General features: G+C 40.8%; 1 protein-coding gene across 5 annotated transcripts in view; it reads left to right on the top strand.

Moving 5' to 3' along the window:
* COL11A1 (collagen type XI alpha 1 chain) overlaps positions 1 to 18,570 on the top strand; it is a 382,842-nt gene that overhangs the window by 127,900 nt on the left and 236,372 nt on the right. For 4 of the 5 annotated variants that reach the window (XR_008306906.1, XM_053249172.1, XM_053249174.1 and 1 more), the window contains 3 exons: positions 7,273 to 7,398; positions 8,012 to 8,119; positions 11,755 to 12,009. Coding sequence is in view for 4 of the 5 variants with exons in the window: in XM_053249172.1 (XP_053105147.1) it covers positions 7,273 to 7,398; positions 8,012 to 8,119; positions 11,755 to 12,009 (489 nt within the window). In the remaining variant the exon portion in view is untranslated. The remainder of the gene's footprint in view (positions 1 to 7,272; positions 7,399 to 8,011; positions 8,120 to 11,754; positions 12,010 to 18,570) is intronic. The other variant, XM_053249173.1, reaches the window with a different exon arrangement.

Here is an 18,570-nt window from a genome sequence, read left to right as displayed (position 1 = left end):
AGACATTATGTTGGTGCTTATATATTGATGGTACTACACATGTTATTTTTCTGCCCCTAGAAATTACACCTTCCCTATACTTACCCAATTGTACCAGAGTCAACTGAAAATCCAGTCTCTCTAACATATACCTGGGAAAAAGAGAGGGTTTTAGATCTGGAAAGGGGGAACAATGATCACATAAAATATCTGACTGACTCAACTAGAGAAGAAAAGACTGCTTGGCCAGGGAGCGTGGTGATGTAGGGTTTGTGGTTTTGTTTGTGCATTTCTATCCTGCACTTCCTCTAAGGAGCCCAGTACATGGTTATGTTTATCCTCACAACAACCCTGTGAGGTAGTTTAGGCTGAGAGAGACGTGACTGGACCAGAGTCACCCAGTGAGTTTCATGGCTGAATGGGGATTTGAACTCAGGTTTCCCTGGTCCTGGCCTAACACTCTAACCACTACACCACACTGTCAGGGAACAAAGGCAAAGCCCTCCCCACCTCTACATTCCCAGGCAAAGAGTGGGTTTATGAGCACCGCATCTGGCACTTTCTGAGCCTGGCCATGCCCCCTGTGTGTGCGACACACAGGGGCCATAGCCAGATTCTGAAAACATATGCATGGCACTGAGGTGAGAGTACCAACACCTTTTTTTAGAACAGAAAAGCACAAGGATATTCAACACACACACACACACACACACACACACACACACACACACACACACACACAGACAGAGGCCCATTAGGTAGACAGTCAATACTCCTTCTGTCAAACCTGTATAATGAAACTGGCTTAAATAAGAAAGGACTTGGGCTGTCAGTGGCTGCTCAGAAATGGCATTTGCTTGCTTTCACCCAGAAAGAGCCAGCAAAAAGAAATCAAATATCTTATCTTTTCTTCCCCACTAGATGACTGAAATAAATTTCTAGCAAAATTTACAATGGAGGTCACAGTGTATAATTTCATCCCTAATATGGTGTGCAGTAGCACTATGAAAGCTTCTCTTTCACTCTTCTACAAACCTGGGCAGCAGCTGAGGCCTAGTTCTCACAAAGAGCAGATGAGATGGTCTCTGCTTTCTGGAGTATACAACTTCAGGCTAGAGGCTTGTATGACTGAGTGTTGCTCCATTGTAAAAAATGTGCATAGAAAACAAGATGAGAGCGAGAGCAAGAGAAAGAGACAGTGCTAGACCAGACCACTTTCCCCTGATGTCTAGATTTCTATATGCAGGGATTTTTATTTTTAAAGGAACAGCATTCAGCCATGTGACCCTGAGAACAATCTTATATTAAAGGCAATTATTATTGGTTTAGTAGAAATGGACAACTCATAAATCTGAGAAAATATGATTTGCCAAATGACACCCATGGGTATCACCAATGGGTCTAGCTACTTTGAACTCATTAATCCATTGTTTAGATGCAAGGCCATCCATGGCAGGGGGGTGGGCAGTTGCCCCTGTCTAGATTTAGGGCTGGATTAGATCTCTATTTACATATTTTCTGTAAATCCCTCTCCCTCAAAAAATCTCCTTGCAGACACCCATGACTATGGGGCTGTTCCCACAATCAGGATAAATTGGGCTAGGAAAGCCTAGCTCGATTTTTCCCGATTGTGGGAACCACCGGGCTCGGCTGCGAGCCCGGTGGTTCCTAGGCGGGTAACCCATCTAAGTGCCCCTGCCTTTAGCCTGGGTTTGCGGAGCAAGCGCTCCACAAAACCAGGCTCCCTGATCGTAAGTAGCCACGGCGCGGCTCTGCGGTGTGGCTCCTCGCGAGTAGACCCCCGACCGAGAGGCAAAAAGCCGGCTCTCAGCTCCAGGGGTCTCCCCAGTATGCCCTGCGTGCTTTTGCAGGGCATACTGGGGTGCCGCGGGCCGTGCGGTCCCCGAGCTCGCCAGCCCCTGCTGGCTCGGTCATGGAGCCAGCAATCATGTGGGCGGCCAGTACGGCCACCCAGGGCCCTCTGCCCAATCCTCTCCCCGCAGCTTTGCAAAAAGCAGGTCTCATGGATCGTGAGATCCGCCTCTATATCTAAATAAAATGTTAGCCACTGGACCACACTGGACATCCCTTAAACTAAGGGACATTAGATGGATTTTATCAGTCCATTGAATTCTTGTTCTATCACAAAACATGCACTGGTGGTCTTTCCATCAGTTATCCATTTAGGATAACATGAGACGGAAGAAAGGTTACCACCACATTTCTCAGTTACCATATATTTCTGCTCTGTGAATACAATGAACAAGTAAATGTGGTCCTCTATTAGTGACCTTACATTTTGTCAAAATGTCAAAGGCAACATCCTAGAAGAGCTAAAATATTTTCCAGTTGATTTGTGTATGATGCAATTCAGCCCTCTAAATATCCTTGCTTTTTATATGAACCGTTGCTGGTTCTCATTCATAAATGACTGGCTTTTCAAACTGTGCCTCTGGCAATGCTTAGCATAAATATCAATTTACTCACTGTGTGCCTTTTAAAAAAAAAATTCTAACATACTTGGCGCAGATTTTTTGATTCAGTCAATGTTTCTATTTGTTTTGTGGTCTCTGAAGAACTTTTTCTAACCTGCCCTTAGCAATTTTATTAGCCACAAGATTGGCACAGTCCAGAGCAGTCACTAATTTTGCTGTCAGACAGATCCTGCTGTTGTTTTTTAAGTTAATGGAAGTATTATTAGGCTGTATGCAATCTTGCTTTAAATGCTGAGTAATCTCTGAACTGGGTGCTAGAAATACTACTTAGGATTTATGCAGTGGTCCCCTCACCCCGCCCCATTCAGTGCTCAAAATACTTGACATACATAATTTAAGTGACACAACAGGCCTACACAACCTGTGACCCACCAAGCTGAACACAGCTCATTTTCCTTGTATTGTGGCTGTCAAATGCTTGACAATTCCGTACATGGCTGGGGGGTTAATTCAGTTTCACAGGTCACAAGCTGTGCAGACAGGTCTATAATATAGGGTAGGTCACTATCATTATCTTCAGATTGCCAAGTGTGCTGACAGAGAGACTGAGAGAGAATGACTTGCCTTAGGCAACCCTATTGAGATCTGAACTGGTTGTGTGCACGGAACCAGCACATGCTGATTCAAAAGTGTGTGTGTGTGGGATATCTTTAAGGACAGAGGAGGGTGCTCTTACCACTCCCACTGCGTTCCCCCCGCTGGCACTGTCTTTTAAAATGGTGTGGCAGGGCGGCAGCAGGGGCGTAACAAGGCTGGAGTGGGCCCAGAGACAAAATTTTAAAATGGGCCCCTCACTGATACAAACACACACACTTCACAATATATAGTCATGTGACGTGCCTCGGGGAGGGGCCTTGAGGTGTGGGGGCCCCCAGGCAGCCGCCTCCCCTTGCCTAATAGTAGTTACGCCCCTGGGCGGCAGCACACCTCCTTGCCACCGCGGTGCCTTCATGAACCAGAAGTGGCCGGAAGTGCCCAGTGTGTATACGTACATTGTGCATGCGCACATGCACTGGCCACTTCCAGTCCAAGGAGGCACTGGGGCAGCAAGGAGGTACACTGCCTCCTTGCCAGAGCATTTTAAAAGGCAGCGCTGGTGGGGGAATCACGGCAGGAGGGGTAAGAGCACCCTCCACCATACTAAAAGATATCCCTCCACCTTCAAACCGGCCAAACCACTGTAAAAGGGCCTCCAAACCAGTTTGTGCACATCCGTAATCTGAACCAGATACTTAGTGGCGTACCATTCACACTCTTAACTGCTTTATTAATAGCAACAGAATTGCTCTGAATTGCCTTTTTTAGGGGTATACTGCCATTTCAAGTGTTTTTTAAAAAGCATCCTAGGGAATGGGTCACTTTAAAAAGCCATCCAGACTGATCAACAACTGGACAGATAGCAATCATAGTATTGCTGCAGAAAGTCGAAATATAGAAATTTGAGGTGGTAATTTAGAATATGTAAACCAGGGCATAAGCTCGAGCAGGTCAGTTGTTATAAGTATTTAGGTATTGTATTTCATTCCACCATTAGTCGTCAAATCCATCAAAAATATGTAATTCAAAATGCTCAAAGGAAAACATCAGTAATATTGGCATTTTCTACTCCAGAGGCAGACTTTTTAGCCCGGTAGCCATAAGACTTTTCAAGTCCAAGGTGTTAACTCATTTGTTCTATGAAGCACCCCTTGGCCTTTATCCTAACATCCAAGCTGTAGAAGCTGTCCAATCTAAATTTCTTAGAAAGCTATTTCAGGTACCCCAAAGCATTTCTAATGCAGCTCTGAGAGTGGAGGCACGTCTGATAAATGTTGAGTCAATCTAACTTTTGATATTTAAATTTTGGCTCATCATAAACCTTAATCCCACTGGATTGTTACTGCTCATGTTAGCAGATAAATTCACTTCCAACTGGGAAACGGAACTTAAAAGGAAATTATTTTTCTATGGGTTTGCTCCACAGTCATTGTTGGCTGTGAATCTTGATCAAGTTAGCCCGGTGCTCTCCCAAATAATTTGTGACATAGCTTGGCAATCTGATAGAAGTTTTAGATCAAGGAAATTAATGGTGGGTAACCAATTATTGAATATGAAACCTGCTAATTACTTAGATAAGCTTACAGTAGCAAAATACCATAGAGCCTTCATGCTAGCACGCTTTGACGTTTTGCCTTCTGCTGTGTTTGAAAGCAGGATCAAAAAAGGCCCTTACGCAGAGTGGTTTTGTCCTTGCAATTCAGGTGCTCTTGAGACACTACTGCATGTGCGACTACACTGTTGTTTCTACAGGGAAACTTGCTATGAACTAATTAATAGTGCTCCTCCTAGCAACTTACCCTGGCTGCCCAGATGAATTCTATGTTAGCTATCTTTTATCTGATAGTAATGACAAAATTACTAATGCAGTTGCTAAGTTCTGTCTCCTTGCCAATAGAATTCGAAGTAAGAGTGTATCTGTATAGCTGGACTCCATAAGCTCTATGAATAGCTGGATTAGCTATTGTTACTGTTTGAACGATATGTATATATTTCTCTGGCTAGTGACCGTAAATAAACTGAACTGAACAGAAGCAGGCCAAAAGGGTTTGGCTCCATCCATCCATCATACTTTAAATGCTTTTCTCCCTCACCTTCCATCATAAAATGATTGTGCTAAATTCAATGAAGTTTTTAGTCAGTAACAAATTTTCATTCATTTTTGTTTGTTTGCCCAGAGCAGCACATGAATGCATGCAATTGAGCCTTCTTGGCTGACTAGTCAGAGGAGACAGACACTGAGGTGTTACATTCCTTTGAGGACACAACCTATTTATTCTCTATCAATAGAGCTTTCACAGAGGAATTGGCAGAAGAGAAACTATTTTTACAGAGTTGCGCTTTTTTAATCACCTTCAGGAAAAAGTGCAGTGTTTAAAGGTGTCTTCTTCACATATTTTAATTTTGGTTTGAAGCTCTTAAGCAATGCATTATGATGAAGTATCAGTGGGAGTTAGAAAAATACATTTCCACTTATTGACTGACTCATAATTTTGGAGGTCTCAATAGGAGAGGCTTCCCTAGTGGTTTTTTCCTGAGGTAGTCCAGGGAGATGGACAGTCTCCACCAGTCTCAAGGCCCACTGGACTCTTGAAATCTGATGCTTAGATTTCTGAATCCAAGTCCTAGGCCTTAATAGCAGGAAGGAAGGATTGGAGGTATTTGTATGCTCAAAAGACATATGTTATAACAGATCATAGTCTTCATTACAGTATGTTTTAATGTTGTATGTGTAAGTACTTTGTGCATAGTTTTTTAAAATTTATTTTCACTGCAAGAAAAATATATTTCCAGATGGATGTCAAATGGTTTAATAAGCATGCTCTTGTTGACTAAGATTCTGAATATTTATCTTCATCAGAATTGCTGGCTTTCATAATGATAAAATAATAATCCCCCCCTGTAATTATTTGTTCCAGTATAATTAATTAATTAATTAATTAATTGTTGTGTTCTTATTATATATGCAGTCCAAATTTGGAGCAAGGTTTTTTGTTTCTTTACTGGGAGAGAATAGTACACATATTCGATTGCTGAATTGCTGAAAAACCAGTCTCTCTTTTCTTTTTTGAAATGCAAGTTTTCACATACAATCGTTGCATTCTATGAAAAAGCAAGAGAAGTTAAAGAAGCAACACATTTTAAACACTCATCCTCAAACTCTTTAGTATAGTGCTTTCTTTGTATGAAGATACAGCTCTGGCAACAGAGCTAGAGCTCTCTAATGTGGAAAATTTCTGTATGCAAACGGTTGTATCATGTAGAGATGGGCATTCATTTTAGAAATGAACGGAAACCAAACTGAATGGGGCCCATTCAGTTCAAATTTCATTCGTTCCAATATGAATGTGATGGTGCATGAATGGGTTTGAATGCCTACACATGTGGTTTGGTTTCAGAACCCCATTCATTTCCCTTTCATTTTTTTCTTTTAATTTAATAGAATCGTGTGCTTCACCACCACCTTTGTCAGCAGTGGCAAGAACCACTGTAGGCAGGTAATACATGTATCTGCCCTGGAACACATTATTGCCCTGGGACAAAGTGGACAGAATAATGGCAACTGTGACAAACATTTTTCTTCATGGCTTCAAGGCTTTGAGTGCTAGGAAATGAAGGTTAATTTTGAAAATATGTTACTTTTTAGAAGGGTATGCTGCCTAATGGATTACTATATGAAAGCATAAGTGAAGCTTTTCAATCCATATATATATATATATATATATATATATATATATATATATATATATATATAAAATTGGTAATTTATATAAAATGAGTAGCATCCAGAATAATGTTTCCTGTGCATGATTTTTCCTGAACCCCTTTCCCTCTTCTCATGTATGTTCCTGAGGTTGCCAGCCTTTAGGGAGATGTTGTAGGGGGCATCTGGACAGAAGAGGAAAAGGCAAATTGTTGTATATGGGCAACATTCTAAGGCAAGGGCAGCATTAGTTTGGATGCTGCAAAATGTCCATAATAACAAAATGCTTGTTAATAGTGAACTATGTTGTATAGTTGCTTATTCAGTGCATCTCACTCAAGACAAACTTTTCTGTAAATGTTCCTTGCTTTTTCATTAAATTTGTGTTTATTCAATGTAAATTTTAAGAAAAGAAAATGAGGAGACCATACTAATTTCTTTGGAGCTTCAATCCTCTTAACTTTTGCTACAATAAAAGTTAAGAAAGAACTTTCTTTGCTAAAATATTTTGCTACCACTAACACTGGAATGCCTGGTATTTTTCCTTTTGCGATGTAGTATGCAACTGAAGATTTAATCGAATATGACTATGACTATGGGGATCCAGATTATAAAGATTATAAAGACCTTGACACTGTAACCGAGGGACCCCCACTATATGACGAGACAGTAGCACAGACAGAGGTAAAAATATGTTGCGTGTCTGTTGTGTGACGTCCCTGTCGCCTATTGTGGTTTTGTCATGTTGTGTCTCATGTTAACTAAGCTTTTCATTCATTTCCCCTACTTCCTTTCCTGTTTGTCCATTAAACTCATTTTCAGCAGAAGGCCAGAAGATTAAGGATTTCATTTTTTGTTGGTCTTTGCTTACTCTGCTTCCTTTCGTGCCTTACTGCTTTTCTCCTTTCATTTATTTATGTTTTCCCATTCCGTCTTTCACCACCTTTTTCAGAAAAAGAAATCCAAAGCCCTAAAGAAGAAGAGGACAGTGGTCACTAATTCAAAGGACAAACCCCAAAAGTTCACACCCCAAAAATCTGAAAAAAAATCATCCAAGAAGAAGAAAAGCTACCGAACGGCAGCAAAAGGCAAAATAGGGGTAAAGGTAGCCAAGAAATAATCAAGATCTTTCCTAGACCAAGCCTGGAAGATCTCTGATGATGAGAAATGAGTAGCTCTAACCCCCAGTAGATGAATACACTTCTGGCTAATAACATAACCCAATTAAACAGATATTCTTCCTGGATGTTTGCCTTTTTCATTTGTGGTTGACACTGTACTCTCTGTTTCGTGTTAGGCCAACATTGTTGATGAATATCATGAATATAATGTGGCTGAAACTGACTATGGAACCTCTGAGAACTACCAGACTGCGACTCCTAGTCGAACGACTGGACCAAATGAGGTAATGAGGAATGGAAAAATATGCAGGCAAGGATATTTCAAAGACCTTAGTCCGTAATTATTACCAGTTCACAATCAGCTGTGCTGATTTCATTTTAAGAGTACCCCTAAAGAGCAAAGGGCTTATGTTTTATTTACAGATGTACAGATTAGTCAGCATTTGCAGTAACATCTGGGACCCCTATTTCAGTATTTACTTGATAAATAACTGCAGAAGACGGCAAACATACATTATCTAGGAGTTTAATGACATAAATTTTTGGAGATCAAGCACCCTGTTGTGTAATATTTGTTCAGTACAGCTCAGGTATGACATCAGATCTCACACATGTTCATGCTTTCCCTGGCATGAGGAAGTAAGGAAATATTAGTCTACCTTTAACAGCTATTAAATAGATGTGCCAAATCTGGTTCCTTATTTAAGAGAAAAGAACATAGTCAATGATGACTGAAGACAGAGAATGGTCATCTGCATTTCTGTGGAGATGCCGTCTTGAATGTGTGACCATTTCTTTCCCATTCAAGTCTAATGTTTTAAACTATGTACTGCTTACATTCCAAGGCCCAAACGTAGGCATATTCATGCACAACAACTTGCATGTAGACCAGGACAGTGTGTGGAATGTGTATTCCCATCTTCATCGTAATGTAGGTAGAAACATGTACCCTATTGTACCTACATAACATAGGTAGAAACAAGTACTGTATAGTGATTGGGGATTCTTGAGAGACATCACATCTGGATACATAAGGCAATATGGTTTAGCATCTGGATGCACATCCAACCATCTGATCTGTGCAGTTGGTTCCGATTCCAGTAATGGAATCCATACACAGAAGCTACTTTCATGTGCAGAACTCCCTTTATGTGTGGGAATGCCTGCTTTTGCATCTCTGTTGTGCAGAATCAAATCTTGCTTTAAAGATGGGCACTGAAATCTTGGATACATCTCTGTTTGGATCCTAAAAGAAAAAAATTATTGCAAAACAAGCTTCAGTTTCCTGTTGTTTACATCTGCTCATTTTTTGTATGTTTAGCCATTTGACATTTATGAATGTGGGTGTTTTTCTTCATAAATATTGGCACACTGAAATGAGTTTTTGAGTCACAGCTTTGTAAGGTTTTGCATTACATTGAAGGTATATTTATTTTCAAAGTTGATGCTTATTCTGTAAATAATTGCAGAATTATGTACATGATGAAAGAAAATGGAAAGGATGATTACAAATTGCATCAAATTAGGATTTTCACAAAACTAAAAATCCAGAAATTATATATACTTTTAGCTAAGGCATAGTATTGCTCTAATACGTACTGGAGATTTTTAAAATGTTTTTAAAAACAGGTTTTCTTTTTTAGTCAACTTGTAGTGCTTAAAAGATGTACAAAATTCAATTATTTTGGCGAAGTTACAATCACAGCATATTCCTTGTGGAACTGGGAGGAAATGCTGAGGTTGCATATAATCATTCTCATGCTTCAATTGTAGAGCTCTAGGTGCGCATCATTGAGCACATGGAGCTTCTCATATGGCTTCATCGTTACATCAGTAGAAGAAGTAGTTTTGAGCATGCATGTCTTCTCCATGTAAGCTCCATTAAGATGAATGAGAGTTGTACAAGAGCACAGTTGGTCTCACTGCTGCTGTGCCCTGAATGTATGAAGTGCAGCACTAGGAGAGCGTTACCCTATCTTATGTCCTCTTCCTAACAGCACAGCTGTCTCCTTGCACAACTGCCATTTGTTTGACTGGGTTAACACAGAAGGTATGTCCAATGGATTGTCCATAGTTCTGTGTGCTTACCACAACAAAATCAGTCCTAACCAAAATTGATTTTTGTGCATCTTTAATAATAAAATGCTATTAAAATAATGCTGGTGCTTAAAAGTTGAATGCTTGGTTTCACACAGTTTTCATAACAAGAAGAACAAAGACAACAATTTGAAAGTAGCATTTCACCTTCAGAATATGATTATGTTTATTTTCTCGGAACATTAAGCCTCTCAGCCTAACCTACCTCACAGGCTTGTTGTAAGGATAAACCTAACAATGTACACTGCTCTGGGCTCCTTGCAGGAAGAGTGGGATATAAATGGAAAAATAAAGTGGAGAATAATTGTAAGCCTAATATTTGACTTGTACAAGCAGTGTGATATTGCACAATCCAGCCGCTCACTGCCTGACTGGGCTGCGCGGCTTGTTTGCCCTAGCCCACATTCCTCCAAGGAGCACGTGACACCAGGTGAGCTCTTGCCTTTCGGCTCCCCGGGTGCTCCAGGGGCGGGGCTGGAGAAGGGGCTCCAGGGGCGGGTGCTCCTGGGGCAGGGCTGGAGCAGCAAGGGGCGAAGCGCGTGTGCTCCCACTCAGTCCAGCTCTCGAAGGCACCCCCCCCCCCATCCCTTAGATATAGGCTGGGCGTTGCTGGTCGCCGTTTGGGGCCGGGCAGGAATTTTTTGGGTCCACACCTAATTGGCCAGCGATGTGTGCCTTTTTTCACCTGCCCCAGTCTATATCTGTATGCTTGGTAGTCAGCTAGCATCATAACCTCCTGGTCACATTTGGCAGGTACAGTGCGGAGGGAAAAACAGCTTAAAATGGGTGATGCACCTTAGGTAAGTGTTTGGCACCAAGAAGGACGATGAATTCCTTGAGGCTTGACAGATCAGGGATGCCGCTCAGCCCTTCTTCTCTGCAAAGCGACATCCTTCCGTATGGCTGTGCAATGTCGGAGGGGTGTCGTCAGTACCAGAGAGCTGACCTTAGGTTGGCGAGGATGGGTGGCGCCCGCTTTAGAGTGATGGAGCTGCCCAGAGCCAAGGTGCTAACGCCACTGTCCCTAGGCCAAGGTGGCCACTCCATGGCCGGCCTTATAGGAACCGCGCTGTAGTGGGTGGAGCACCAGTCCCAGCTGAGTGCCATGTTGGCACACAAAGAATTATGTCTCAATAAACGTGGCCAATTTCACCAAATAATCATGTGTCCATGTCTCCTTGGGTCTGGGTGCAATAGCATATTATTTTAAAATAGCTTTTAATGCTTTTTTCTTTTTTAATTGGCATGAGATAGTTCCACCAATGCAATTTTAGCACACTATAAATAAGACATTTATTCACATAATATTAATCCACAGCTCGTTGTAATGTCCACTGAACTTGTACGTCGTATGTATCATCTGTGTGATCATTGTTAATAAGTGTGAATCCAAGTATGAAAACTTAGATGCAACTGGCATAAAAAATAATTTTACGATGCTAGCAAATGTGCTTAGAATATGGCATACACAGCAAAATCCAATGAGTGAAATCCTAGCTTGATGAGAATTTGTCACTGAGTGTTTTTAAATACTTCAGTGGCACTAGGGTTTCATTTAGTGTTTTTGCAAATGAAACAATGTAAATGTATGAAAACATTAACTTCATTGCACATATGTATGCATTGGGTGATCTTTTAATATCTCTGAAACACAGGCTTCCCAGTGTTTCACAAAAAAGAAATTAAAAGATGCCGGGCTATAGTGTTGTCATGTTATTTCATCAACCATTATTTGCAAATCTACTGAATGCTTACATTGCTTTACTAACAGTAATCCACATATTCATCCTATTCCCCAAACCTTTGCTGCTTACGTGAATAGCAAAATCCTGTTGAAGAAGTGTTTGCTGAAGAATACGTAACGGGAGAGGAGTATAATTCAGAGACTAAAAAAACTGAGGAAACAGATTATGGAAGCAGAGGAGTAGACCGCAGTGAATCTGAAGTTCTGGTAGATGGAGATTTAGGCGAATATGATTTTTATGAATATAAAGAATATGAAGAGAAGCCAACCAATCCCACTCATGAGGAGTTTGGGCCTGGTGTTCCAGCAGAGACTGATATCACAGAAACAAGCGTAAGTTGGTCACATCCAAGACACTCTTTAAATGTACTGGAAGGTTTGAAGCTCATTATATCTGTCTGCATTTTCTGTCACTGTCTAGTGATCTCGGGCCTATGAACTGGAGTCATTGAAGGCAATAGAAAGCCTTCTGTTGCTTTTGAATGTTTTGTCTTTTCTATTCTGTATATGGAAAGAGACGTGGGAGGGAGGGGAGGAGGGAAAATATATAACCCATAAAATTAGTGTGGGAGTCACTGAAATTTAAAGATTGAAATTGTGCAAACTGTACTTTGTATATTTTTATGTCACTAAAAGTGTAGCCCTCTGTTTGGAATACATACATACATACTTATACATACTTTTCAGCTTTTAGAGATAACAGAAAATATTTTTGCAAAAATTCATTTAATATTGTATTGGCAACTTGTGACCCAGGAAGCCCCCAATAATATATGGTGACCTACCACGCTCCTGGTAATCCTATTTTTGTTTCCTATCTGGGACTGCAAAAATGTGGGGAGCCAAGGATTATCAAACACTGCATAGTTGGTGGGCTGTGTTTGCCTTAGAGGATTGCAAGTTGTGCAGGCCTAGTTTAATATATCTTTGTAATAATGATCCTTGATAAATGAAACAGTAGAATGATCCCAGAGATCCTAGATTCAGTCGTCTGAACATCACTATCCCTGGCTAGCTTAGCTAAATATGCATTTGGAGTAATTAGATATCTAAAAATATCTAGAATGTCTAGATTTGTGGATGCTTCTGCACAAGTGATTGGTCTTTGAAGGGTAGGCACAGTGGGATTCACAAAAACCTGGAACTTGAAACTCTTCACTAAACATCTCACATTGAAGCATTACTGGTATATAGCACATTACATGCATTTAATTACTGAGAAAAGTTATATATGGTCATAGAAGGTTTAAATGCCTTCTCGTCCCACTCCAAGAGGATTGGAGCAGAGTAGAAACTGGGGTAACCAGTGAAGTGGCCAAATTTGCATATGACACTAAACTATTTAAGGTAAGTGAAATCCACAACAGATTGTGAGGAGCTCCAAAAGGATCTCTCCAAACTGGGTGAGTGGGCAAAAAAATGACAAATGCGGTTCAGTGTAAGCAAGTGTAAAGAGATGCATTTTGGGGCAAAAATATGCATCACTTATCAGAGGCATCTGGTGGGCTACTGTGTGAAATAGGATGCTGGACTTGATAGGCTTTAGGCCTGATCCAGTAGGGCTGTTCTTATGAGGTAAATGTGGACCAAGGGGCTTTGAGTATCTTCACAGAAATGTCTGTGAAGGCCACAGAACTGTGTACTGTTCTGGTCACCATTGTCTTAAGGACATTGTAGAACTGGAAAGGGTGCAGAAGAGGGCAACCAAGATTATCATGGGCTTGGAGCACCTTCCTTATGAGGCACGGCTACAGCATCTGGGGCTTTAAAAAAATCTGGCTTAGTTTGGAAAAGTGGCAACTATGGGGAGGCATGATAGAGGAGTATAAAATTATGGATGGAATAGAGAGAGTAGGCAGAGAAATTTTTCTCCACCTCTCATAACACTAGAACCAGGGGTCATCCCATGAAACTGATGGACAGGAAATGTAGGATTGACCTAAGGAGGTACTTTTTCAAACAGCACACAAAACAGGAAGTTCCATAATTAATCTATGGAATTCTCTGCCATGGGATGTGGTGGTGGCCACTAGTTTGAATGGCTTTAAAAGGAATTTAGACAAATTCATGGAGGACAGGTCTATCAATGGCTACTAGTCTGGTAACTATAGGCCACCTCCAGCCTCAGAGGCAAGATGCCTCTGAATACTAGTTGCAGGGGAGCAATAGCAGGAGGGAGAGCATGCCCGCCTCACCTCTTGCCTGTGGGCTTCTCAGAGGCATCTGGTGGGCTACTATGTGAAACAGGATGCTGGACTAGATAGGCCTTAGGCATGATCCAGCAGGGCTGTTCCTATGTTCTTATGAGGTAAATGTGGACCAAGGGGCTTTGATATTCTTCACAGAAATGTCTGTGAAGGCCACAGATCTAGCAAACACAACAGTGCATTAGAAAAGTATTTGTCTTTTGAAAAACATCCAATGTTGTGCTCCAGCAACACTCATCAAGTGTTCACAGAACCGCCAGTGGTTCACAGAACCACCAGTTGGTCTTGAAGTGGGGAAAATGTCATTTCTGGACCCTATTCCCAATTCTCTGACTGACGTCCAGATCTTAAGTACAGAAGTTAGAGAACGTTGGGTGGAGAATCTCAGAAACCAGACTTGAAAGGGTTCAGGTATCATGGTAGCCTCAAGCATGCAGTCTCAAGTCCTGACACATTCCATCATTTCCCCTGCTTCTTGACTGGCCAACGGTCATGTGAGCCTGACATGTTGTGTGTGTGTGTGTGTGTGTATATATGTATTAAACCCTAGTAGAAGAAAAGAAAATTGGCATAAGAGCTCATGGCTACACTCCTTATTGTTCATCTCAAGATTTAGGGGTTTGTAACCAGATCAGAAATGTGGGATTCCTGATTTGTTAACATGAGCTTCAGAGAATCAAGTGTAAAAGTGTCATACTAGCATGAACTTGGTTCTTTTCCTTTCCCCTAAAGATGCTGGTCTTGGCATATCTATTTTTGTATTTCTATTCAGCCTGAAGACCAAGGAAAAAAAGAAAAGACTAAGGAAGAAATTGATTTTCTCTTGGGTTTCAGATATAGGCATCTTTGTGTTGTCCATAGAATGTCCTCCCCTTTCCCATATATTTCATTAAAGGCTCCCACAAATGGACTGTTTTGGAGTCTTGTCTGAGTCCCAACCTCTGACTTATATGTGGAGCCCTGTTAGCCTATAGTAAACAATATATCAGTGGCATTCATAGTCACAAAATTATGTGCATCTTGTAATTGTCTGATCACAGGCTGTCATATGTAAAACAGACAAATCCAAAATCTTTCAACTCAGAGTGTAGTGGGCCGGTGGGGAGCGGGGTAGTTTAAAAGCATCCTACTTTGCATCTACTTGAGATTCAACAGTTATTCTTACAGTACAGATGAAATGGCAAATTGATATTGCTTTATATGAGAATGTAATTGTTTGACTGTCTTGCATAATAATAAGAGTTACATTGCTAGACCTCATCAGTTGCCCTGTAAAATTTTATCCTCCATGGTCTGCAACAAGTCAGAATTTGCATGCAGCCAAATATACATGTGCATGCTAATCGACTGCAATCTGGGCTTTAGCTACAAAAGACTGAATCTCAAAAAAGAGCTCAAGAAGTCTTTAGAGAGAAAACGTTATTGTCTGTTATAAGGAGGAACAGATGGAACTGAATGGAAAAAAGGGCCTAGATATAAGAAGAGTCAGGTGTGTTCGCAGTTGTAATTTACTAGGTCAGACTAGTATAGAGATATATTTTCTGAACCTTTTTTGTTTGTTTGTTTATCAATCAATCATACTTCTATACCGCCTGATATGTACATCTCTAGGTGATGTACAAAATTTAAAATATTTAAAAGTTACAAATTAAAATGCATAACAATAAAAACAATAGAACAAAATAGATACTAAAACAAGTTTTAAAATTATTAATTAAAAGCCTATGAAAACAGGACAGTCTTGAGGTTTGTTTGATTGATTGATTAAGTGCTGTCAAGTCGGTGTCGACTCTTAGCGACCGCATAGATAGATACTCTCCAGGATTATCTGTCTTGAACTTGGCCTTTAAGGTCCCTCAGTGGTGCATTCATTGCTGTCATAATCAAGTCCATACACCTTGCTGCTGGTTGTCCTCTTCTTCTCTTTCCTTCATCTTTCCCCAGCATTTTGGACTTCTCAAGGGAGCTGAATCTTCACATAATGTGTCCAAAGTGTGGTAGTTTGAGCCTAGTCATTTGTGCCACAAGTGAAAATTCTGGATTGATTTGTTCTATGATCCATGTGTATGTTTTCCTGGCTGACCATTGTCTCCTCAAAAGTCTTCTCCAGCACAAAGTTCAAAAGCATCAGTGCTTTTTCTATCTTGCTTCTTCAGGGTCCAGCTTTGCATCCATAGAGTGTCATGGGAAAAACCATTGTCCGAACAATTCTAATTTTTGTAGGTGTAGACATGTCATGGCAACTAAATATACTTTGCAAGGCCTTCATTGCAACCCTAACATGTGCTAGTCTGCTAGTATTTCTTGACTGCTGGATCCTTTACTGTTGACGGTCGATCCTAAAAGGCAGAAGCTATCCACCACTTCAGTGTCTTCATTGTCAATTCTGAGACTGGTTGCTGTACCAGTTGTCATTAGTTTAGTCTTCTTGACATTTAGTAGTAGTCTCATTTTTTCACTGTGCTCCTTGACTTTCATTACTAGAGCTTGCAGATCATCCACATTCTCAGCTATCAGAGCGGTATCATCAGTGTAGCGCTCCATAGGTTATTGATGTTTCTGTGGTCTTGAGGTTTAGTCTGCCTTTAATGGAATGGAATCACAATCGATTTTATCAGGGGCATTGCTAGTGCTTCAAAGAACTGGGACCTGGGCCCACAGCCCCACCCCACTTTATGATCATTAAACTCAATCATACCACCAAGAATAATTACATATGTCTTTTAAAGTATCTAATACTATAATACAGCCCTGGGTATTTAAGGGAATGTCTTCTTCACCACAAGCCCTATCACCCATTGAGATCATCTGGAGAGGTCTGTCTGCAGCTGCCACCAGTTCATCTGGTGGCTGTGCAGGGGTGGGCCTTCTCTGTTGCTGCCCAGAGACTCTGGAATGCACTTCCTGTCAAGATGAGAGCCTCCCCATCTCTGACAACTTTTAAAATAATCCTTAAAGACCTACCTTTTCAACTTCTTAATTGGTTTTAAACTGTTGTGAGTTTTTTTTCTTTTGTGTTTTAACTTTTTATGTAGCTGTGAGCAGCCTAGAGATGGAGGTTTGGGGCAGTATACAAACCAGACAGATAGACAGATAGACAGATAGAAGCAGCAGAGAGCTGGATGAGGCTTGGAGCTCTCTCCTGTGGTCTCTGCAGGTGAATTCACAGCTGCACTTCCTTTCTGGAAGAGGTCGTGGAGGTGGGAGATAGCTGATGGGATTTGGGGCTCTGAGCAATTTACTGGAAGCCTGTGCCCCATGGGCCACCCCCTAATGACATCCCTTGATTCTGTTCTGCATATCTTTTATGTTATCATTCCTGACCACTGTACATATTGACTACACACCAACACGGACCTGGGCAGATTGAAGCCCAGTAAAATCAATGGGGCTTAAGCACACCTAGCTTATTTTGGATTGCAACTATTTTAAGCTGTGTTTAGTGCAGGAGTGGCCAACCTTATAGTTTGAACACTGCTCAGGGGCCCTCAAGGATAGTCAGATACTATAATGTTGGTATAATCTATTACAACAATTTCACAGGTTTACAGATGAATCAGGTAATCTATTTGGGGCTGAAAATAAATTCTTCTTAAAAGGCAGGTTGACCATGAGAATTAGCTTTTCAAGAATGCACATGAGATAAACTTCCAGCAAGATTTGCTTTTAAAAACCACAACATTTCCTTGCCTGACAAACTGCACAATGGTACATCAGCTCAGTAATGTTGCTGGAATGCAAACTTGTACAACTGTGCAAATTGCAGAAACACATAAGAGTAAGCCTATTATTTCAAATGGGCTTATGCTTATGTATTGTCATTTGCACAATTAACGTACATGCAGGTAACTATACTGGGCTGACTGACTCTTGTGAGGTATGTTAGCCACTACCTATATCTCTCAACATGTGTATTGTTTAGAATTTTTTTTAAAAGGTTTTTTAAGTGGTTACTACTAGCAAAAGAAATGAAATAGTTGTTCCCTCACAATCTTCAAACAAAAAATGGTTACAAGAGGCACTAGCAAGCACCTTCTGGAAAATCCACTATTCTGGGATGAATAGGAAGAATTTCCAGCCCCATTCTTTAAGTAATACCCTGATCACTTTTTAAACTTCACCTTGCTTAAAATGTGGTCAGGCAGGCCTCTAGAAGCCATATAAATTGTTTGAGGGCAGCATCCAGTCCCTAGGCCACCAATTGGCCATCCTTAGTTTAGTGTTTAGGGACAGGGTTGAGTCTCACCTGAGCCTTAAACAAATATAGATAGATAGATAGATAGATAGATAGATAGATAGATAGATATAGATATATATTTATTTATTTTCAACTTTGTGCATCTTTATAACTGAATGGACACAGGGCTGATTTACTGTATGAATCAGCCATAATGAGCAGAAGCAGCCAGCATTTATGTACAATCCATTGTGTGCATTATCAACCATTTGTGCTCATGGCAGTCTAGCCACATGACTGGTTCATCACATGCACATAAAGCTCTTGCAGGGAAGAGGAAACCATAACATGAACATAAATCAATAAAGAGAAAAGGTTTGGCTGCACAGATTGAAATTATCCCAGTGTGCAGATTAGTTTTAATTTTTTTCAGTTCACAAGGTAAGAGCCATTTATATCGAAACAGCTTCCTCCAAAAATTGTAGCACAGACAAGGAGAAGGGGCAGGCG

The sequence above is a fragment of the Hemicordylus capensis genome, chromosome 4 (assembly GCF_027244095.1).
Source record: "Hemicordylus capensis ecotype Gifberg chromosome 4, rHemCap1.1.pri, whole genome shotgun sequence".
Classification (NCBI taxonomy): Eukaryota; Metazoa; Chordata; class Lepidosauria; order Squamata; family Cordylidae; genus Hemicordylus; species Hemicordylus capensis.
Note: the sequence above shows the minus strand (reverse complement) of the source record. Positions and strands in the feature narration are given on the sequence as shown.